Here is a 24,380-nt window from a genome sequence, read left to right as displayed (position 1 = left end):
GAGAAAATGTGAATTCTGGTATCTTACTTTGGGTTGGAACTTGAGGTTTATTTTATCAGGAGTAATTTTGGTAGATGAGGTATTTAGTAGGCTTTGTGGGTGGCCATGGGAATTTGGTAACCACTTCCAGTTTATACGAGCAGGCTTCTGGAAACAACTGCCTTAAAGATGAACCTTCAGAATCCCCCCTGTTGATAAGTCGGGAGTTGGTGCGGGGCACTCAGCTATAGCTTGGGTACCTTATCTTGTTTTAGGCCTTCAGGAGGATTTAGAAAATGAAGTACAAAAGAAAAACACACGTCAGGTGCATAGAATCGTCCCTGATGTGCAGTGAGCATGCGAAAACAGTAGATGGATAGTAGCCGGAAGAGACCCTGAGAGTCGTGAGCAGACCCGCAGTTTCCGGCCTCACCTCTTCTCCGCCTGCACTTCTCTGCTCCGCACGGTCCAACTCCAAATAATATCTTCGTTGTCGTAAGCCACCTTAGTTAAATATTGAATTCTACTGGGGTCATAACCAGGGCCCGCAATGTCATGCGTAGATTTTATGAAAGTAATAAAATGCCTCAGAAAGTCCAGTTGCTCGGCTTGTCGCCCGTGGCATCTGATAAAGTCGTCACACACCTGATCATGTGTTTCTTTACAGGGTGACGATGGCTGCTTATCTGTGTGCACACTTATTATTGAGAGGAAACACAGATAAGTTTTTGCTGTATGTCTGAAACTCATGTGTAAAAACAGTTTTTATAGAGTAACATTCTTTTTCCTGCTCCCCTGCCCCATAACTTCAGAGCGAGGTGAAATTTCCCGTCACAGCTGCTTGTAAATAGCAAGTGCTCAATAAAGGCTCTTTGCTCCTTTCACCTCCCAGCTGTTGCCTGGGCGTTACAGAAGGGTGTCCTTTTCACATCTCCCAGGTAGACAGCTCTATACCTTTGCGAGTTAGCTAAAATATAACCTGTAGGTTTTTATTATGACAAAAGGTTTATTCACTTTAGAAATACAGAAACCTAGATTCCTAAGCCTGTGATTTTAAATTTTTCTTTTTTTTCCATATGTATTATTATTTTTTGGAGTTTCTTCAAAAATTTAATTTCCAAAGAAAAATATGTAATGTTTCAACAAGAACGTTATCAGATCAGAACGTTATCCGTTATCAGAGGTAATCACTGCTACTATAATCCTCTGGATGTCTTTTTCTGTGCTTATACATAATTGATATTTATTGAAAATTGAGATTATATTGTATATGAACGAAGGCCAACTGCTAAAGCAACCTTTAATTTTCAGTGGGGAGAAACAGTACAAGTGTGTTTCCAGCTCACTGTCCTGGCAAGGTGGGTAGGTGACGGTGGAGGCGGCAAGCTCAGGGCAGGTGCTCCGTCCCGCTACACCCTTCTTGGCTTTCAGGATTTTGTCTGTTGAGTGGGGAGAAGAGAATGGAGGGAGGGTCTTATGGGCTATGTCTGGAAAATACATACATTTCTAAGCTCATTCCACTGGCCAGAACTTAGTCACATGACCACCTAACTGTGAGGCATGCTGGGAAATGTTGTCCAAGTGGAAAAGGGATACAGCTATTGACCGCCTTGCTTATCTCTAACTCACTTGTATAGCCCATTTTTGAAACTTTTTTTTTTTTTTTAAATAAACCAAGTTGTTTATTTCGAATACGGTCACCTCTCCATGTCAATCCTATGTGAAGCCCCCACCATCTCTTGCCAGATCTCTTTCTAATTGGTCTGTTTCTGTTCTTGTTCCCTTATAATCTGATCTTGCACAGCAACCAAGGTGGTCTTCTAAAAACTCACATCCGATGTTATCAGTCTCCTGCTTAAAACTTTCCAGAGATGGTTGGACTAATGCCCACTTTCTCAGGAGGCTGGCCTCTTGGGTCTCTGGCCCCACCGTACCACTCTGCTCTTGCCTCTCCTTGCAATGCCAGACCTGCTCCCCGAGGCCTGGGGACTTGCTGTCACCTCTGCATGAAAATCCTCACCCCCACAGCATCACCTTTTGTCTCCTTTGATTTCAGCTCAGGTGTCTCCTCTCCAAAGAGGCCTTTCCAGACCACCCGTCTTAAAATATTCTCCCGTTCTCCCTCTGCTTAGTTGCTGGTATTGAGTTGTCATCAAAGCACTTACCACCATCAGAAATTCCTCTTTGCAGTATATATTTATATTCTGTCTGATTTCTAGATTGTATTCCTTGAGGGAGGAACTCCGTCTTGTTCATATCCGAACTCCCAGATAATGGGTCTGGCACATGGTCGGTACTTAGAAAACACTTGTGGAATGAATGACGGTCATTACAGAATCTCACACAATTTTTTTTTTAAGATTTTATTTATTTGAGAGAGAGAGTGCATGAGCATGAGCAGGGTGACAGGCAGAGGGAGAAGCAGACTCCCCACTAAGTGGGGAGCCCGGCCCAGGGAGCCCGACCCAGGGCTGGCCAGGGCTGGATCCTAGGACCCTGGGATCATGACCCAAGCTGCAGGCAGATGCTTAACCTACTGAGCCACCCAGGCACCCCAGAATCTCACACATTTTTAACGACAGTGTTGTAGCTCATTGCACAGAATTGCCATGGACATTTAACTGTCTACTTTTGAGGGACTTTTGCATTTTTCGTTTCCGATTGAAAAATGCTTTGGCAACTGTCCTTGTAGCTGTTTTTTGGTTTGCTTGTGCACATATCTATGCTTATTTTCCTACGTTTGCTTCTTAAATGAGAATTTCTTTAGTGGAAAGAGAAGTGTACAAAATTTTAAAGTATGTTATATATTACCCTTTGCCCTCCAGACCTGCAATTTGTGTCTCCATGTAGTTGAGAGCCTTGGTATACAGTGCACTTTCATGAACACCAGAAGGTGGGTGGGGCCGAGTGGGGGTGGGGGCGTTCTGTCTGTCTGTCTTGCTGTATCCCTAGGTCTTAGAGCAGGCACTCTTGCTTACCAAATGAATAAATCAATTTCCATAAAAAAATTCTACTTGTTCCTTCAGTAAAGTTTATTTTTATTCATTTATTCATATAAATGTTCCCTGACTTTAAAATGTGTGCTTTTGAAAAGTAGGTCTGCCCAGTGGAAGAACAAAGAACATTCACCTAATGTTAATATAAACCTCAGGGAACCGGTGTGAGCTGGGCTTATCTTATTCCATAGAATCCAGACACGATGCAGTTGAGCCCCCTATCAAGTTGGTGGCAAGTCCAGGATGCTGCCCAGGATTTTTGAGAGATCCCAAGGGCTATGAGATAAAGAGACTGTTTCTTACCAGAATTCTTATCTTTTGCTCTGTGCCTGACTGTACATGGGCTTCCATCCTAGACAGTCCCTTGTTTGTCTTCCCCAACTCGGTGACCAGTGCCAGTCTGGGGTGGAAAGACTGCTTCCCTGCCCGAGTTGCTTATGGAAGGAGTCACGCATGGTAGACCCGATCCACCATCTCCTTTCGCCAGCACCCAGGACTGGCCTGGAGGCTTAGCACTTCCTTTAACACTATCCACCATCCGTGGGTACCAACCGATTTTTCTCGCCCCCCTCTGCACAAGGGAGTTTGGGGAGAATTGCTGGTTGGAAGTCTTTTGTCAGGGGATGGGGGAGGGCCAGAGAGCTGGGATGGGGGGAGGCAGGGAGACAGAAAAGTACGCTCCTCTCCAGCTGTTCCCTATCCTCATTTCTTCTGAGTGGTTCCTCATTCCGTCTCAAAGTCTTAACGCCTTAGCCTGGCAGACAAGGATTTCGTTTCATCCGTGATCTTCAACTTGTATGCAATTTGTATGCACTAGTGGGCCTTAAACTCCTCCCATTGTACCGTTAACTCTGCAAAGGCGCTGCCAGATTTTTATCCGTGTGTAAAACAGTGCATCCCCCGGGGGCGTTCCTTGAGTTGAGTAGGTCATCAGAGAGGTCTGATGATGGGCGGTGGGGTGCAGTGTGCTGGGAGAGACGGAAGAGCTGTAGCCCCGGTGACAGCTGTGCCAACAAACGGTCCTTGATGACTGGCCGTGGAGGTGAGTGGAAGGGAGAGAGGTCAGGGCAGTCGGTGGCTGCTTAAGGAGCCAGGGGAAGGGCCCTTAACCCAGAAGCTTTGGGAAGCCCTTGGAGACGCTTCTACGCTCTAGCAAAGCCGTGTGTTAGTTACCCCTCGCTTGTTTTAATGCTTTCATCAAGTGCGTGAAAGCCAAACCTGAATGCAGACCTCATTTGGAAGGGGGTCCTAAGCACACACACAAGTTGAGAAACCTGTTTGTGTCTCTGCTGTGTGGGCATGTGGGCAGCCTTGCATCAGGGGTGGGTGGTGGGAGGGATGGAAGAATCCTGGACAGTAGCGATCTCTAGCACGGTTTGGTTGCTCAGTGTGTGTGCAGCTCATTGACCAGGGCTCAATGGCCTCCTGTCTCCATGTTTAATTTCACCCCACCTCCTTTGACGTAGACTGCAGAATCATTTGGATTTTCTTTCCTTCACCTGGGTCTTGACCGAACACATGGATAGATGGGTTTCACAGTCCTTCTCTCTTGCCCCTCGGTGCTCTTGTCCCCAAGGGCTCCACCCCCAGCCCTTTCCCCTCCTTACCCTTCCTGGGTATGTTCTTCTGCACCTGTAGCTGTAACCACCAACTACGGCTCTTAAACTGATCACTTCCCCGTCTGACCCACACCAGACGTCTCTCCCATTTATCTAGTCTTTTTCTCTCCCCCCACCTGGTGGTTTCATAGATGCTTTGAATTCGACTTATTCCTGTCTTTTGGTTCACGTTAACACTTAATGACCCAAACCAGAAACTTGAGAGCAAGCCAGCTCCTCTAGCCTGAATGTTTTAGCCCTTAGCTACTGCTCTAACCTTTTGGCATGAGGGCATCACGGGGTCCTGCACTGTGGGGCTGCCCACCCCTCACAGGAGACCATGAGCATATTTGTGTATATGTTTTAAGACCTTGCACAATGCCCAGTGCAGTAGGAGCTGCTTAGAGAATGTTGGAATGAATAAATAAGCAGGTGGATGAATGAGTGAATGAATGAGTGAATGAATGAATGAATGGATTTCTGAGATGGTTTGAGATTATTTCCTCTTGGGATGGTGCTCTTTATTTATTTATTTATTTATTTATTTATTTATTTTCTTCTCACTGCAACTGAGGAATTATTTTTGCTTGTTGAGTACCAACGTGATGAAACTAATTTTGAGGAAATCCTGTAGCACATGAAATTTCTTTCTGTCTCAGGCCACGCACATAAATGTATAAATTTCCATGGAGGAATTATTTATTAAGGTGAAAAACCAGGGAATTATTAAATAAATTCTTAAAGATCTATGTGGTTTCAAATGTATGCTTGTGTTCTTGGTATATAACTGGAAATCTTTCACTGGTCCACATAATTGATCTGTATGATGTAGTTTGGATTAAACTTGTGCTTAATTAACCTGGATGCTCTAAATTTTTTAAAAAAGAATTTATTAATTTATTTGAGAGAGAGAGGAAGAGAGCATGGGGGAAGGGAGGGCAGAGGGAAAGCAGACTCCCTGCTGAGCGCAGAGCCAGACTCCGGTATTGATCCCAGGACCCTGAGATCGTGACCTGAACTGAAATCAAGAGTCGAATGCTTAACCGACTGAGCCACCTAGGCGCCCCAGGATGTTCTTAGTTTCTAGGGCCACAGGATTGCAGAGCTGGAATGTTGGCCTTTCGAACTTCATTGTGAGGAAGAATCGCTGGTGCTGAGTTGATTGGTTCTGTGTCCCCAGGACTGGTCTAAACAGAAATTGTTACCTTTGCATATTGGGTAAGAAATGACCCACTGAAGGTCCATTTCTTAATCTTTTTTTTTTTTTTTTTCCTCCAACAGGGAGAGTCCCGTATTCTCAGAGTGAAGGTTGTTTCTGGAATTGATCTCGCCAAAAAGGACATCTTTGGAGCCAGGTATGTTTGGTTTGATTTTTTGTAGGCTTCTGACGAGTTAGGCAAGCGCTTTCCAAACTGAGGCCTTCTTCAAACAACGATTGCCAGGCCGCCCTCCGGAGTTTCTGACGGAGCGATGGGGGAGATGGTGCTGAGGCCGCTGGGCCAGGGACTGTGTTTTGTGCGGGGGGGGGGGGGGGGGGGGGGAGGGGTGTGTCTTGCCTTCCATCTCGCTTGATTTCACGAGGAGACTGGATTCCGATGTTTCTCTTTTTCTCTGTAGAAAAATACGGTTTCGGAATGTGTATTCATTTTAGTACATTCCTTTTTAAAAAAAATCCCTTTTTAGGGAGATGTGAAAGTGTTATTTTGTTCCCAGCAGAACTGAGTATTCTCTGGCACGTATAATCTGAACTGAGAGATTTGGTGATGAGTGAGTGAATTTGGTGATTTCTGTGCCTTTTCTCGAAGCACTGGCAGCCTGGTCTTTCTGCGTCCTTAGCTTTTCTTATTTTCAGGACTGTGCCTGATACTCCTAAATCTTGAAATCAGCCCTTTTGTTCCTGTTGGCTCTGCTGGGTGTCGCAATAAGTTATTAAACTAGTAGCACAATGAGGTTAGAGCTACCGAGAACTGGGATTTGGACCAGATTTTGGAGAACAAAACCCTTTTTGAACTCTAGACATGGAGGAGACATTAGAGGTGTTCCTGTCCAACTTGCCTGTCCTGTGGCTGACAGAACTTTATCCAGGAAGCTTACTGCTTGCCCAGGGCGTGCATGTCAGTGGTGCTGGACAGGCCCTTGGCCCCCCGCTCTGTTCGCGTTGGGTACGCGGTAGGGCTGAGCTATGAGGAATGCAGTGGCAGCTGGGACAGTTAGCTGTTGCTGGAATGCTCTCGTTAGAACATTCATTTAATCTTGTAGGCTCCCTTGTGTGGACCGCAGTCAGCCTCTGGTCTTCAGGGCCTCAGTGTGATGCTTGGGGCACCTGGGTGGTGCAGTCAGTTAAGTGTCCGACTCTTGATATTGGCTCGGGTGGTGATCTCAGGGTCGTGAGATCAAGCTCTGCAATGGGCTCTGCGCTCAGCATGGAGTCTGCTTGGGACTGTCTCTCCCTCTCCCTTCTGCACCTCCCCCCCAAATAAATAAATGAATCTTAAAAGAAAAATTCCCCATTCTTCCGTGTGCCTCAAATGACTAATCGAGGGTTAGCTGTCTGAGCTGTCGTGGGAGCTGCACACACGTGCCTCCGTCATGAGTTGCTGGTGTGGGGAGGGAAGCACATCTCACCTGCAGGTTCCTTCTCCTCTCTCGTGCCTGTGTGAATGCTCTAATATTTCACTCGTCTGCCTCCTACTAGATGAGAAATTCATAGGAGTTTGAGACGTCTCACTGCCGTTGCTTACCATACAGAGCGCCGTGACCAAGATTGGGCAGGTGGATTTTAATTGAAACGTTTAATCGAAACGTTTGCATGCCTGATGCGGGGCTTGATCCCAGACCTGAGCTGAAGGCAGATGCTTAACCGACTGAGCCACCCAGGTGCCCTGTCCTTCATTTTCTTTGTTTAATAAATAGAAAACACACCGTCCTCCCTTCCTGCCTTCCTCCGTCACTCTCTGTGCCTCGCTTAGGTGTCCGCTTTCCCCAGGGTGCCGTAGTTCTTTAAGGACCCAGTGCCAGTGACTGAGCTGAAACGGAAGGATTAGGTGGCAGAGTGCAGTTCACGCCATGTTGGCATTTCACTCTAGAATGGACCCGTTTATCACCTTATTTTGCCCCACGACCTGCATTCTCCCCGTTCCCTTGAACAGACCCTCTCAAGCTTTCTGTGTTGCAGTAGCTCGTATAGAACAGGGATCACTGTTGACTCGTAACTGGCGTGTGGGAGTCTGGGGAGAGCCCCGTGGTCACTCTGCTCACCCAGCAGCTCTCCTGTGTTTGGGGGCAGAAGTCATGAGTGTGGACTGGTGGTGTGTGCCCCTGCTCTCCGCTGGAGTGAGACCCTTACTATCTGTGTCCTTCGGAACCCCAGGCCTGTCACTGCACCCCTCCATCTGTGTTTCCCATTCTCCCTTCCCAGGGAGAGAGCTCCGTAGGAACAGGAACCCCTGTTGTGGAAAGATCATGGCTGGAGAAAGAAGGCCAGTGTTGGCAAAGCAGCATCATCAGAAACTCATAAGTGGTAGAAACCATATAGACTTGTGTGTTTTGAAAAGACAGGCTTTACTCCTTTTTTTAATAGGTGTTTTGTTTTGTTTTGTTTTGTTTTGTTTTGTTTTGTTTTGTTTTGTTTTGTTTGAAAGAGCGGGAGGGAGATAGAGAAGAGGCAGAGGGAGAGGGAGAGGGAGAGAGAGAATCCTAAGCGGACTCTGTGCTGAATGTGGAGCCCAATGTGGTGGGGCTCGATCTCACGACCCTGAGATCATGACCTGAGCTGAAATCAAGAGTCGGATGCTTAACTGACGGAGCCACCTGGGCACCCCAAGACAGCACTTACTTCTTTGGGTCTCTCTCTGCTTTGTTTCCAAGGGAGGCCGCCTGGCCTGAGGTGGTGAGGGCTGGTGGTTGGGGCGCAGTGGGTGGTGGGGGAGGGGCGGGATGTGTTGGTCGGGGTGTGATGAGCACTCCATCTCTCCCAGGTGAGAGGCTGCCTAAGCCTACACTTCAGAGAGGACTGGGGTTTGTGGGACCCTGTTCTCAGGCCTGCCTCCCTGTCAGGGTGGCCGATTCACCCTGGAAAGGCCTGTACCTGAAATGCCCTTCTTTTCCGCATTCTTTGTCCCAATCCTGCACTGAGAATACAAGATCATTTTCCAGCTTCCTTCCAGCAAAGTCTAACTTCTTTAAAAGAGCCTTTGTTTAAAGAAGATTCGGTAATTGAGCTGTTGCTCTCCTTGGATTTCTGAGCGTTTGGTCTGTGTGGAAATGGCACTAGCAGAGAAAGGTTTTCTTTTGGGTCACACCCTCGGGTCAAAGAAGGGCAACCCCATCATCTGTCAACTAAACAGGGACACTTTTGTCTGCAACAAATGCTACGTCAAATGTGAGAGGTCGGGACGGAGGATGTATATGGAGACTGGTCACCCCAGGTAAAAGACCTCCACACTTGATGACCCAGACTATGGGAAAAAAATGCTATGTGATTTTTTTTTTTCCCCTAAAGCTGAGGGAAAGATAATCTAACTCAAAAAACAAACAAACAAAAAACCCAAAAAAGCACACCACCTGTAAAATGCCAAGATGACATCCAAAAGGAAGTAAAACCATGTTGAAAACATGGCATACATAGCGTACCTGCTTCCATTTTGGAAATGGGGCTGTTGTCTTCATGAGGTAAAGTGTGGCGTGTGAGAATCATGGAGGCATCTTTACTCCGGTTCTCTTGCTGCCTCTTCACAGTCCCAGTGTCCTTCCTGTCCAGGTGTAGGATTCCAGTCTGCTGGTGACGGGCCCTGCCAGCCTCTCCAGTCTGGTTTGCCCCTCACTCCAGCACCACCCCTGTCTGTCCAGGTTGATCAGATTGAACTCCTCTTTCTGATGGTAGGATAATACTCTACCTGAGTAATAGACGTTGAGCCCCTGGATGGGCCATCGGACTAGATGACTGTTAGGGTCTCTCTCAAACCTGAAATGTAACGACTGCATGCTTTGAAAAAGCCGATTTGAAGAACTGCCCTTTGTGTTTGAGCTGACCCGAGTTCTTCGGACTGTAAGTGAATATCGTAGAGTAAATCAATTTCGAATAGACAGACTTTGCCAAGTAAGATCTTAGTTTGTGGTTTGTTTGGTTTTTGTTAAAACTTAGAATATCTTTAAGTTTCAGACTGTATCCTTCAGGTAAGCTTGTATCTCGAGACTTCTAACTTTTTGGCACAGGCTTAAGTTGTAACCGAATAGGGCCCTTTTAATGTAAGTTTTAGATCCACCTCCCCCCTTTTCCTTCTGAAGTGCGATCGGTTTGAGGTTACTTCGAATCATCTGAGACCAGAAAGCTGCTCCTTAAATTGAGCAACAGTGGCCAAGACAACTAGAAATTTCATGCTTTCATACGGAAGATTTCAAGACTCTCATTTCACACTCGCTTCTGTGTATTTTGTGTGTTGAACTGTTAGCATCAGGTTACACCTGTTTGGGTTGCTGTCTTTTTTTTTCTTTTGACAAGTGGTGATTTGAAATGCAGAACACACACTCACTCGAGGGCGTCGGAGGGATGTGGAAGCAAATCCTCGTGTAGGCTAGTGACGGGGAGTTACTGCCCTGGCGAGATGGCTCTGTGGCCCCGCCTCACCTCCGTCCCATTATCTAGGTTGAAGTTAACATTTTTCTGCATTGGCTTCATCAATTAAAAAAAAATTTTTTTTTTACTGAAGTATTCCAAAGTGAATTATAGACATCATGACATCTAGCCCTAAGTACTTCAGCCTGCATCTCGAAAAAAATGGCATATTCCTTTATAACCGCAATACAATTTTCACAAAATGAACAATAATTGCCTAATGGACTCTCTTACCTAGTCCATTACCTGACTCCCCCCAGTCGTGCCTTCGATGCCTTTTACAACTGGGTTGTTTAGAGCAGAATTCAACTGAGAACCATGTGTTGCGTTTAGTTTTGGTAGGTCTCTTAAACTCCTGTTAATCTAGAATCATTCTCCCCTTTTAAATGACCTGGAATGATCAGCAGGTTGTCTCACCCACATTCAGTTCTTTCCTGTCATATCATTTAATGTGCTCTTTCTCCTCCTGGTTTTCCTGTTTGGTAGAAGTTGCATCTAAAGGCTTGACCAGGGGCCCCTGGGTGGTGCAGTTAAGTGTTCGACTTATGATTTCGGCTTAGGTCATGATCTCAGGGTCATGTGATTGAGCCCCACGTCGGGTTCTGCGCTCAGTGCTGAGTTTGCTTGAGATTCTCCCTCTGCCCCTTACGCTTGTGTGCTCGCTCACTCTCTCTCTCTTTAAAAAAAAAAAAAAAAAAAAAAAAAGGCTGATCAAATCCAGTTTCAACATCGGGGACAGGAATGGGGATGCTGTTCGCTCAGGAGGAACATGATGTCTGGTTGTCCTAACCAATGGTGCTAAAACAAGTTGGGTCCCAGGTTTAATCTGGGGCCTGTCTGTTCCATCCATGGTCATTACTTTCCCCCCAGGTGACCAGTAAGAAATGGGTGAGGCAATATTTTAGTTATATACTGTACACGTGTAAATTTTAACTATTAACTCACTGTCTCTCCAAAAAGGATTTTTTTATTTTTTGGCCATTTTTTGAAAACCTTGCACAGAATAAGTTTCCTTTTGTCCAGTGGGGAAACCTTGAGGCTATAAGTACCTTGAGCGTCCCCTCAATAAACCATAAGCCCTTCTAGGATGTCGTTAGGCTAGAGTTTGCAAACTGTCCGTCTTTTGGGCTAGACTGAGCTCTTGGGTGTGCTTATTTGGCCCATGGGGCACAAAACAGAAATAAAAATCCAGAGCCAACATTTGGGAGATGTCATATTAAAAATCCGTTATTTCCAGGCCTCTGGAAAATCTTGGCGATCTAGACACCCAAGGTCACGGAGCTGGAGGTATCCACTGGATGCATTGTTAGATGGGGCCATGACCTCTGGGCCACCAAGTACCCCACGTCTCCCGTCCTATTCTGTGCAGCCGGTCTCCTCTGCTGACATAGCCCTGAGGCCCCTGAGGGACGGACCTGTGTTTGGTTTTAACCCCTGCACTGGTGGTCTTTCACCTAGAGAGCAGACCCCCCCCCCCCCCCGACAGCGCATGGGCCTCCTTACGTGGGTGCAGAGCGCCTTAAACTCAGCAGAGACCGTGTTTCTTGGGCCTGAGCTATCTAGGCCATTGCTGCGAATCACAACATCAACACGAATGGCCTCTGGGCCGAAAAGTATTTGTCTTAAAATCCCTGCACCGGAGAGCTCATACAATACTCACGTGAGCGCCCCAGGGAGCCTGCCTCTCGGACAATTTATTCTGACCATACACCCAGCCTGGTAGGACCTCAAAGGATCTTGCCCTCCTCCTCTAAGTGAAAACCTCTTATTCTGTAAAAAGCACGACACTCTTTGTGTTTACTTCCTGGTCTTTGAGTGCACGAGTTTGTGCCACGTCCTTAGAAAGGCTGTTGATCATGGTTTTGCACGGCCGCGCGGTTTCCCAGAGGGAAACAATTAGAAGTGGCAAATGGGTCAGCGTGTAGGGCCGGCGTGTTTCTATTCTGCGTCAGGCCCTCAGGCTTGCTGTGTTACAGCTAGTGTCCTCCCACTGTGTAGAACGCTCTTGAATCACTGAAACAGCTGGGCTGTGCAGGGACCATCTGATAATTTGTGAAACTGTCTGTATAGACTGGCCTTTGTGTCACCCGAGTTTTGGTAACGAAGGAGCGAACTAGACGGGCCACACTTCTGTACCGTTCTCTGATGTCGTGTGAAGGAGCGTCACTCCTTCAGAATCTTCTGCTTGGCCTTCACTCCGGATGCACGAATGCGTGGGCATTATCTGCGGGGCCCCTGCTCTGCCGCGGGGTCCAACGGAGAGCGGGGGGAAAGTTGGAGGGCGCCTTGCCCTCATCGTCATCAGAGTCTAGAACAGTGTTCTCCGGTCGCCGGGTCTGTGAGGCAGAGAATGGATGCGTTTCAGGAAGACGAGGGGTACAAGCACATCGTAGACGTGCAGTAAATTTTGGTCATCGGGTCAGCGTGGAGCCCGAGAAAACGGAAAAATGAAAGCTACTCAAGGGCCGTGGGCACTATTTTAATTATCCGATGGAATCACAGAGGGCGCCTCTGGGCAGCAGTGGACAGTGGATGTCGGTGGACGTGGGGGGGTTGGGCTGCCCCTTCCTGCCCGCCCCCCCCGACTCCTTCCTCTCCCTCATGGCTCAGCTGCGGGTCTTTGCGTGGATGCCCCCCACTCCGCACCCCAGCACCTTCGGTCTTGCTTTATCGCAAAGCGTTCTATATTTGTCTCACCATGGTCCTTTTAGGGGGGAGGTAGGAGAGTATAAGAAGCTGAAGTGTAAGCAGGGCGGTGTGCCAACTGCAGAGGAGTCAGAAACGAAAGCATTGCTAAATGCGTAAGCCGGTGAAGACAATATTTATTTTACAAAAGTCGAACTTCACAGCCAAGCCTGCAGAAACAGCCAGAGGCAGCGTCTGAAGGGAGGTCGGCGCTCCATTTCCTCCCCAATGGAAGAGGGAGAGGGTTCTCTCTCGTCCGTGGTGCCCCTGTTTTTAGGCGGTGAAAGTGGCTCGCCAACCCATTTTCGGGGGCTGGGCCTGGGAGAGGCCTTGGGAATACTGCTGTCTGGGCCCACAGTGCATCTGCGTTGACAGAAATGCTCTTACGGAAGGTGAAAGTATCCTGGTAGTATACCTAAAAGTTAGTCCTTTAAAAATGGATAGATATCTCCGGAATCCCAAGAGGTTTGATTTCTCAGATGCAAATCTCCTATGTTATAATATTTCGTCTTCTAAGAAACATTGTCAGTAGGTTTCATAAAATTATTTCTATGTAGGGTTTATATTTGGGGGAGGGACCTGGAAGATAAAATTTTTAAGATAGTTTTTTATAAGTGTAAGCGAGCTGGCAGGTTCGTAAGTGGGAAAGGAGCGTCCTCTGAGTGCTGTAAGGGGTTGTCCACACTGGGGACCAGCACATTTTGTCTTCGAAGGGCCAGATAGGAAAGAGCTTCGGCTCAGCAGATGTCGGTCTCCGAGATAGCGCAGAAGCAGCCAGGCCCGGGGCCGATGGGCGCGGCTGCGTGCCAGTGGCTCACGGGCCCTAGGGTGCCAACCCCTGACGGTATAAGCTATTGATTCTCTACAACGTATATATTTAGAATGGGGAGTGCCAGTGTTACTTGGTCACGATTTTCAGATTAAACTGTTAACATAGAGCTGCTAGTTAGTCAATGACAGACAGGAATTGAGCCAGTATTGACTTTTGGGGCGTGGCGGAATAGGGTTTCTAGATATCGCAGGAGTTTTTATTCCTTTCCCCTCTTCAAGGGCAGCATGCTTACGATATAACTTATGAAACTTATTTATATTTTTATTTAAAAATTTTTTAAGCTTTTATTTATTTGTTTGAGAGAGCGAGCACAAGCAGGGGAGAGGAGCAGAGGGAGTGGGAGAAGCAGACTCCCGTGGAGAAGGGAGCCCTATGTGGGGCTCCATCCCAGGACCCTGAGATCATGACTTGAGCCAAAGGCAGACGCTTAAACTGACTGAACCACCCAGGCGCCCCACTTATGGAACTTTTTAGATAGGCACGGTGGATTTTGAAGTCAGCAAATGAATACAACTGTCAAAATGTTTCTGCCCTAGAGAAAATGATTCTCGCTGCTTTGTCTATAAATACCTGAATAATAAAGTTGAATTTAGGGGGCGCCTGGGTAGCACAGTCGTTAAGCGTCTGCCTTCGGCTCAGGGCGTGATCCCAGCGTTCTGGGATCGAGCCCCACATCAGGCTCCTCCGCTGGGAGCCTGCTTCTTCCTCTCCCACTCCCCTGCTGTGTTCCCTCTCTCGCTGGCTGTCTCTCTGTCACATAAATAAATAAAAAATCTTTAAAAAAAAATAAAGTTGAATTTATACGTGTACAAGCAGATGTGCAGTCCCATAATTTAAATGAGTGTATTGCGATTAAAATATGGCCTGTTTTCTCCACTGAATATTTTTTAGACTTAGGACTTTAGTGCAAGTAATGTTTAATAAGGAGTCTGCAGTGCGTATCTCCTCAGTAAATTATTAAAAGAACTGCCATTTCTACTGTATAATATCAACACAAGTGTATAAAATAGGCCTTGCCTCTTCATGAGCGTGTGCTGGCATTCCTTCCGGCATTCCGAGAGCAACGGGTAGTAGATGTGCTCCAAGGATTGTTTCCATTTCTTTCCTTCCTTGTTCAAGGTGCACCATTGTGCTTCCCCTTTTGAAGAACTGATGATTGTTTCAAGTCTCTGTTATTTTTAGATGCTTGAAATCCAGCATTCAGGGTAGGAAGACAGAGAAGCATTGGAAAGAAATGCTGCGTTGCACGTTTGGGGGCAACTGGTTGGGAAACCAAAACTGGGTGAATCTTAAAAACTTGATCCTGGTTTCTTTTTTCTTTTTGTTTTTGCTAGTGAGAAAATGATAGTGTTGGCTATATATTCTCTGCCTCCGGCTTGTAAACTCTTGGGGGTTCATTGTGAACAGTGGCTTTAATTTTGTTGAAGTGATTTTAAATGTTATCTAGACAGTCTGGAGCGTAAAAAGGAAATTTGCAAGTTCCTTTCTTCTAGAATGGGTTACGGGCTCTCTGTAGTGTGATTTTGTTTTCTCTGTTCTTAAGTATATAGTCAGACCATCTTGAGATTTGAATGACTAGTGAGACCGTATAACTCAGGATCTTTGGTTTGCTCTTACACTGTTTCTTGGCCTGGAATGTCAAAATGTTTGAAACTGTTCTTTTTCTGGAATGACCTGTCTTCAGTGGTGGATCCCGAGACTATCAAGGCATCCGAGCTGGAGACCTGGGAGTTGTCCTTGGCGCTTATCCCTCCTTCCCACTCCCCAGCCTCGTCTCCATGTTTGTGTAGAGGACTTCGCAGGTGCTGTTAACATCTGCCTTCGTCCCCACCCCCCCGTCCCTCCTCACATAAACAGAATTCTCTCTCTCAAGCATAGCCTGCATTCGGTTCTTGGCAGAACCCTTAACAAGCAGTCGTTGCTGTGGACTAAGGTCCTGGCTCCTTAATGTTGACAAAAGTGCCCTCTGTGCACCCTCCAGGGCATCTCTTGGCCTGACCTCCCTAGGCAGCCACACTCGGAGGCCACACTCCGTCTCCTGTGCCTTTGCTGGTGTGCAGAATGACCACCGTCTCCCTATTTTGCACAGCTGCCTTGTTCTTGTCCTTCATGCCTACACCTCCCCAACTACCCCCCCCGCCCCCATGAGATCGCCCCCAGGCAGCTTTCCCTGTCCCTGCCCACTTTGCTCAGGTCTGGTGGCCCTTGGCTTTGTTTGCGCACCCCGTGCAGCTGCCCGTGGGCACACGGAGGTACGGTGTTGGGACTTTTCCTCTGCACCCTGCTGTGGTCCCACATTGGCCCAGGGCCACCAAATCCATAACTGCCATCACCCCTCACCCCATTCCCGCCCATGCACTTGACAAACTGTTGCATATTCCTCTCAGCCCCTTGGTTGCCCTTCCTGCCACTAGGCTGAGTTTCTTTCTCCTGTTTTTGTGCTCCCCCAGTGATTTATAAATGGTCATACTTTCCTTACCATCTCATTTCATAATTTCTTACTTATTTTATTCTGTATGTATCGTTAAGGTCCTCATTCTTAGGCAGACTATCAATTTTAATAATACAAAAATTCTCGACTAGCACATGCATTATTTCCAGCTCCTTCCTACTTTGGAACTGCTGTAAATGCAGAAACTGTAAGGAAAAACTCACCCCGTGTGAAGCTCCCTGGAGGGGAGGAATTGTGAGCATCCCTGACCCTGAAGCTTCATGGATGGTGCTTGCTGCGTGGCCGCCGAGATGTACTGGGGAGTTATAGCTCCCTCTGGTGGCCATTTCATCAGGTGCGTTTTCATTCTGGACTGTAAAAAATGGTATTCGGATCCACTAATCCTTTGGAGTTCTTTTTAAATTTAATTTTCTGATTTTTAAAATTAACTCAGATCTTTGCTTTTAGCAGGTATTTAAGTCATTCTCAAATAGTGACACTTAGAAGCAGAAGGAGGAATGATTTTACTTTAAGCAAGTCCTGCTTTTTACAGTTGGTTTTAAATAGTAGATGGCATTAACTTTATTTCCCCCTTCTTCTTTTCCTTTCTGTGTCCAGTAATTTCCTTAACTCGTAGCATCATCAAAATGGACAGACTGCAAAAGAATAAATAACTGATACTGGGAAGGAATGAAATTCTTCAGATGAGGGGTGCTGTATTCAGTATGGAATAGAGAGCCTTCATAGACGAAGTGAATTGTAAGGCATTTTTAGCCTCACACTTTGATGCATCAGAACTGAAGCACTCTGTTTTCGTTAAGAAAGGGATTTCCAGGCTGCCTTTGTTAATACAGAAAATTATTATAAGCAGGACCTATATCCATGCTAATTATGGGGAACAGGTATATATCATCTTGAAAATATTTATATTTGGCTTTGGAATTAAAAAAAACAAACAAACCTTACTTGCCCATAGTTCTGAGGTGGTTTAGAAGTTTTTACCGCTACAGGGAAGTTAATGGGGCAGTGTATGACATGAAGAACCAGATTCAGAAAAGGCAGGAGGTTTAGAAAATGTTTTTGTCTTTTCTCTTCCCTGTAGCTAAATTTGTAATGATACATGTAGATAGCATTACTTTTCAGATTGATACCCCTCGAAGAACCGTAGCAACCTTTAAAATTTTTTTTTTTTTTACACTCAAGATTGGTTAATTTTCTCTCAGGTATGCTTTGGGGGTTTTTGTTCTTGTTTTGATAAAGAAATTCTGTCGGGAGCAGGGGAAGGAGTCCTTAAGTTGTCTTGGGCAGTCTGCCTAAGGGGATATGTTACAGCAAAGGACTTACTTAGAGTCAGGGTGATTCAAGCCCCCATGGAGGAACATGGCATAGATCATTTATCTACTCCTTTTGCAATAATGTTCTTTCCCTTTGCCATTTCTTAACGTCTGCAAATACTGCCAAAAAGCGAAAACCAGAAGAAAACCATGAATGCTTTCCGTGGGACAGAAAAAATGGGAGCCGCCAGGGAGAAATATTAGTGAGAAAAATGTCAGTGTGAGCAGATATTAAAATAGTTTATTTTCTTTTCAGTTGAAGATACTGAGATGCATTCTCAGAGCTGTTAGGACTGTTTCCATGAGATAATGTTTTCCTGTGATAGCCCCTGATAATGCTAAAACCTTACACAAATGGGAGCTCCTACTGCTTTGTTTAGGGGCCTTCCCCGAAAAGAAAAAAGAAAGCCAGCCTCCAAACCGGGAAGGTGAATCAGCAAAGAATCCGAAGACCATCTCGGCTGGGAAGAAAATGCCACTTAAATGGACGGGTACTTCTTCACCCCCTTGTGGTTGGAGAGCCGAGAAACACGATGGCGACCCCGCAGGTTGCAGAGAAGGGGGGTCAGCAGTGGGGAAGGTGTGCACCACATGGTCATCACAGGGGACATTTTTGTCCATGTCCCCTGGGCTCCAGCCCTCGGGCAGCTTTCCCTCAAGCCTTTCTCTTGCTACCTTGCGTCCTCTTGGGCCTTTGTGGAGAACCTAAGGCTTGATTTGCAGAGTAGAAGACTCCACAGAGAGTGTCGCTAATAACAGGAATGGCAGAGAAATGTTGCTGGGCCTGATGAGGTCATAAATATTGTCAGGGCCTCACATTGGGTTGCAATATTAAGAACATACACATTGAAGACAACAGTTTGAGTGTCCGTCGGAGAGAGATGGATCGTGTTCCTCCCCCCCCCCCAAAAGAAACCCAGCAATGCTCCTGGGCAGCACATCACAAATAGCTTCCCAGTAAAATAATGAGAAAGGCCCATGTGAGTGTTTTTATTTACTTATAAATTTGCATGTTGATGTGATCTGAAGAAAGATGCATGCTTGTGGTGGAAATTTCAGCAGACCTGTGAGAGGCAGGGAATAAAAGCGTCTCTTGCTTGGCCTTCCACCCGTGTCTGCTGTGACAGATGCTTTGAGCACAGCCCCCCAGGATCTTTTGTGCGCTGGGGGGGGGGGGGCGGGCGCAAGAATCACACTGGACGATTTTATTAACGTTAACCTCCACGGTACCCTGTAGAAACCGTTCCCGGCCGTCCTGTGCATCTCTGTCTTATCTTTTCTGTGGCCACGGAGATTTTGAGAATGCTGAAAAGCTGTTGTGATGCAGGGCAGATCACCCCCCCCTCCCCAGCAGGCCCAGAGCGGGCAGGACTTGGCTTGGAAATTGATGTCCTAGTTCATCTGGCTTGAAGTGACTTCAGTGGCCTTTATTGCCGCAGCTCTGTACCTCGATTTTTTTCAGATATTTTTTGAGCTCCTTCATGTTCCATGCGCTGTGGAAGAGAGCTTAGGGTCCCTGCCTACTCCGAGCTTAAATTCTGCACCGCCTTTGTCTTCTGAGTCTTTGGCCAACTGCAGAGGAAACCGCTTTGAATGATGCTGCCCCCTCCCCCACCAAGACCCCCTGGCGTGGGAGACGAGGCTGGAGGAGGCTTACTCTGGGACCTGGGTTGCTACTAGTTGTAAGTAAGTAATGCTCCACGTGCAGGCTGCCTGTCCCATGCTAGCCGTCCTCGGTTCAAACGTTGACCCGGACAGCTGTGCCGACGTTGGAACTGAGCACGTCTCAGCTGTGGCAGTCTGCAGCACACACCCCAGGCCGGTGGATGCCGTCACCTGTGCCCTGAGCCACAGCTGCTCACGGGCCTGGCCCCTCCGTGCCGAGAGCTCTTCCTCTAGCCCCTTATTCAGGTGGCTGAGCGTTCACTGGGCGTCTCTGTACTGCACCCGTGAGCTTCTTACCTACAGCTGAAAAGCATTTTTTAACCTAAACATTGATGTGGTTTTTTTCTTTTTTTTGAAAAAAATTTTACTTCTACCCTCACTCCCTTTTTATTCATGTCACCTTCTGACGCTCAAAGAAGTCCAAGTTCATTTATAGAAATTAGTTATAAAAGCAGCAACAACTGTCTCAAGGAGGTGGGCTTGTGTTCTGTGGCCTTCAGGATTGCCTGTGTTGGTAGGGGTTTCCAGAGGGAGGCCTGGAGGGTCCCATGGCCTCATGAGCTGCCGTACTGGGGAGTTGCCTCTCTCGAGAAGGTGGTCCCGAGGTTTCATAGCGGTCTCCCCTTCTCGCAGGTCTCTCCTGCCCTTGGCTTTTCACCGGAAGCCTTCTAGGATAATTGTGACTATGGCGCTGAGGCCTTGCTGGCCGAGTTGTCAGCATCGTCGCAGGGACTCGTTGGGTCCCCATGCTGGTGGCTCAGGAAGTTTCCAAGAGGAGCTGGGTCAGTTACTAGAGTTTCTCTAAAGGAGTAGCGTAGTGTATCCCAGAAATGCTTTTCATGGAATCTTGTTTTTTGGGTCCAAGAAGGTATTGTTTTGCTGAGCCCTGTTCACCCTTCTCCGGAAGCAGCGTGGTGGCCTGCGGGGGGACAGGGCTGTGTGCCGTGTTTCCTTGCGGCTTATGCAGCATCAGTGATGCCGATCAGCGATGGTCCTCAACGATGGCCCTAGTTCTCAAGGCACCTGTATTGGAGGCCATTGTGGGGGTGCAGTTCAGCAAGGAGCACAGGTTTCACTAGATGCCACTGGAATGGCGGGGAAGCCTTGACGGTGCTAGGACCTGGGGTGAGGTGACACGTATCGGTGGCCCAGGCGAGGCTCGCTTCCCTGTGCGTTTCTGCTCCTGAGCTTGGAGTGAGCAGGGGTCTTTGCAACCAGACTGCAAAAGTTTTAGTACCTTTCCCACAATAAACAGGTTAAAACGAACAACATCCAGGGCACCTGACTGGCTCAGTCGGGGACGCATGTGACTGTTGATCCTGGGGGTCATGAGTTCGAGCTCCACATTGGGTGTATAGATTACTCTTTTAAAAAAAATAGTAGTAGTAGTAGTAGTAATAATAATAATAATAATAAACAACTTAAAAATTTTTTAAAAAACTAACAATGTCCACAAACCTCAAGAATGTTTTTGAAAGAGTTTATGGTCTCATCTCAACAAAAAATGAGAGAAGGTATAAATAACCAGATTGATGAATTTGTCTTAACAAGATGTTTGCATGGCAGAAAATAGGCCATGAAGTTAAAAAGGGGGGGGGCAAACTGGGGAAAATAATGCCAGTTTCTATCACAGAGAAAGAGCTAATTTCCTTAACATGTACTGATCTCCTGCAAATCAATAAAAAGACCAGTAACCTAATTGAAAAATGACCGGAGGGCGCAAGCCGTTCAGAGAGAAGGCAGTACCAGCGACAGCTAAACGTACGAGGATAGCTCATCTCCCCAGCAAGGAAAGAAATCGCAATTAATCCAGTGAAATACCATTTGCAAAGATCATGTTGCTAAAAATTAAAATTTTAATAGCACATGGAGTCAATAAATAATCCTGTACTAACACGTATGGTGATAGACGGAAGCACACGGATCCTGGTGAGCACCGAGTAATGGATGGAGACATGGAATCGCTGTAGGAGACACCTGACACTAACATAACCTGTGTGTCAACTCTTCCAATTTAAGAAAAATTTAATAGCACAGCATGTTGGCGGGAGTGTGGGGAAATGGCTTGCTTTCGACTGTTGGAGGCCGTGTGAGTGGTGGGGCCTCTAGCCGTTGGGGAAGACTCATCAGCGTGACCACGGCCTCTTACCCTGAGAGCAGCCTTCCCAGTTCTGTCCGCGTATATGGCAGATGCACGTGTGCCTGTGCGAAGTGAAAGGTGTACAGAACCGTGCATTCCCTCCTGAGGCCGTCGGAGAGATGAGGAGTAGCAGAAGTGCTCCTGCACCCGCGGGGTCCTGTGTTGGGACAGTGACATTGGTTCCGTTCCCCCACGTTCCAGGCTCTCCCCTCGGCCACTTTTTCTGCTGGTTTTTTTCTTAGCTGGGTTCTCATTCCCAGCAGAGTGAGGGCGTCTCCGGCGAAGTTTGGGGCTTGCCTTTTATTGGGTCACCCCTGACGCGGGAGCAGGGGAACGGAATGTTCCGTATGTTGACCGATAGTGGAGTAACTCTCTCGTTTATATGAAAAGACAAGCTCCGGCTCTATGACTCACAGCCCCTCCCGCCTTCCTTTCTACAATGTTCCCCAGCAGGTCTTTGTCCCTTGTTACGGCCATTTTACAAATGAAGCCGTGGAGTCTGAGACCTACTGTGTTTTTGAGAGACTGTAATTCTGTATGTGATAATGAAATCAGTCGTCACATCCGTCTGAGGAGGTAGACATGGTTTACACTTTCCAGATGAGAAGCACTGCGGCTCAGAACGGTTCAGCGCTTGGTCTGGAGTCAAGGCAGGTACGTGGCAGAGGTGGGGTTGGACCCAAGGTTGTTGGCAGAGACCCTGCCTCCCTGCTTGTGGGGCTGCTGGGGTGCCCTGGTCCGGCCTCCTGACCACGAGGTTCAGCTGGGCTGGGGTGAGGCTTGGGTCACAGTGTTTACAGCCACCCGCCCCCGTCCCTGGGTGACCGGAATGAGCAGTTCACACCACCAGAAAATAATGAGGTTCTCTAAGGATTTTGACATGGTGAAGGATTCTGATCCTTGCCAGGCTGAGAGTTCTCCTTTGCACTGCCAGGCCCGTGTCCATGCAAGAAACTGATTTCTGACACAAGCTGGAAAAGAAGGGAAGCAGCAGACAGTGGCCAGGACCCCCAAGTAGGAAGGATGGGCACGGTGCTTGGAGGGTTCTAGAAAGCACTCCATTCCCTGTCTCTGGCTGAGGATCTTCACTGGTCAGCAGTTGCTGGCTTCCCATGAGCTGGCTTTGGAGGGATCTGGGCAACCCGGAGGAACTTCAGAGGACTGGTTTGTTCTCATCTTCGAGCATTGGCTTTCTGCACTCATTTCCCTGGAAAAGTTGCTCAACCAGATTGGGGAGGTGGGGGATGGGGCAGGAACGAAGTTTTCTGTGCAGAAATCTGCAGGTAGAGATGTACCAGCAGTGGGGGCCCGAGAAGGAGGAGGGCTAGGAAGGGAAAACCCATCTTCTCGTCTTTTCTTAGGATCCTTGTAAATCAGAAGAGTTACAAAGAAGAAATTTAAAAGTTACAAATGATGTGATGAAGATTTAAGTTCAGTACGCTTTATTACATATGAACATCTTAATGTTTTTTGTAGTGGATGGATGCACGGAAAGTAGGACCCCTTTTGTTTTCCTTCCCACGCGTCATGAGATTTTTTTGTTCTCTTAAGTACATTTTGAGATTAATTAGGAAAATCAAATTGCCAGACACTTGAGATAGCAATGTACGTTAGTGATATTCGGAGGTGATTAAATGCTGTTTCCTCTTCTTGTGAAAAAAAGAAAAGCAGACAGAACTTACATTCTGGAAGCCACATCAGCAAATCAGAAAACCCTCACTGTCTGCATCTCACCGTGGGATTCGTTACCTTTGGTCTGAGCCTGGGGCAGAGAGCGTATGAAGGGGCTGCTGCCTCCTAGAGAATCGGGCATGTGTGAGGCCTGCTTTATCTCGCGGATGCATCTTGGCTGCTCCCAATTGGGAGAGCGGCGTAGAAGGGATTTTAAGACATCTTCTGAGGGGTAAAAACAAAAAGGGGGGGGGGCCTTGGTGATGAGCTGGTGGGTGTTCAGAATAGAATGAGTGGGGCAAAGAGGCACCGTCCGAGGGTGCGTGGTCCAGCCAGAGCCGTGGCCCACATCCCATGAGCAGGCTAACCCGCGGGGCGGACAGTGTCTCTTCGTCTCATCAGTCAGGTCGTCACTAACCTACTGGGGAAGAGAGATGTGAGGCAGAGTGCGCACACAGGACTGCAGAGCTCAGAGCCCCAGGAACCAGTGGTTCTCAAGCCGGGCTGCACCTTAGAATCACACTGGGGGCCCGGAGTTGCAGAGAGGGGCTGGGTTAGGGCTTCTGACTCCTGACTGTGGCCTGGTGTGTGTGCCAGCAACCCAGGGAACTCACCGACCCTAGCCCCAGAGCCCTCACCAGCGTGATGTTCCTCAGGCCCCACAGTCTTCTCTTGACCTTCCGGCAACATCACGCTTCTGGGCAGGGTGCCGGGTAAGCCTGCTGGTCTCCGGCACCTAGTTTTGAATAATGGAAGTTGAGTTAATGCATACTTATGCCTTTATGGTGGATAATAATCTGTATTTATTATTGCACAGCTAATCTGTACTTATTATTAATCCTATTTATTGTCAGTGTTGCAAGGGGCTTCATTCGAAATTCATTGTCTTTCTAATGAAAACAGTCGCACGGTCTAATATTCTTCCTGCCGGCCTGTGTGGCCAGAGCTAGAAGCCCGGAGTTATTTCTCTGCACTGCTCTCCTGCATCTGAAACCAAGCCTTGACCTTCTCTCCCAGGCCCCTTTGTCCTACAGCAGGGATGGGAACAAAAGACTTTTATTTCACCTGTCTGGGGCGCCAGGCAAAAGCAAAGGAATCCCTCGCCAGCCTTTGCAATTCCCCAACAGCTCTCAGCTCAGAAAGCCTTTATCCTCCTCTGATATTTACTCAACACCTGACACCTCCTGGGAATCTTTAAAATTGTTCTAGAAAGAAACCATTCTGCTGCAAGTACCTATTTTTAGACTTTATAAAGCCTTTCTCTCTATCTACCTAGCCTGCTGTTTGAAAGGCACCAGTATCTTTTGTCTTTCAAAGGTCAGCATCCTCTGGCTCATTCCCCACCTGAACCCCCCTACCCCCGAGCCCTGGAATGCTCTGGGGGTGTACATCTCTCTCTCCATTCTGACCAAAACCCAAACCACAGGTTTGACCT

At 47.4% G+C, this 24,380-nt stretch overlaps 1 protein-coding gene across 4 annotated transcripts in view; it reads left to right on the top strand.

Annotated features, from left to right (window-relative positions):
- Positions 1 to 24,380, top strand: part of NEDD4L (NEDD4 like E3 ubiquitin protein ligase) — a 332,508-nt gene that overhangs the window by 101,738 nt on the left and 206,390 nt on the right. For all 4 annotated transcript variants that reach the window (XM_057313368.1, XM_057313371.1, XM_057313369.1 and 1 more), the window contains exon 2: positions 5,855 to 5,928. In XM_057313368.1, coding sequence (XP_057169351.1) covers positions 5,855 to 5,928 — 74 coding nt within the window. The remainder of the gene's footprint in view (positions 1 to 5,854; positions 5,929 to 24,380) is intronic.

Source organism: Ursus arctos, unplaced genomic scaffold (genome assembly GCF_023065955.2).
Source record: "Ursus arctos isolate Adak ecotype North America unplaced genomic scaffold, UrsArc2.0 scaffold_17, whole genome shotgun sequence".
In the NCBI taxonomy this organism is placed as follows: domain Eukaryota; kingdom Metazoa; phylum Chordata; class Mammalia; order Carnivora; family Ursidae; genus Ursus; species Ursus arctos.
Note: the sequence above shows the minus strand (reverse complement) of the source record. Positions and strands in the feature narration are given on the sequence as shown.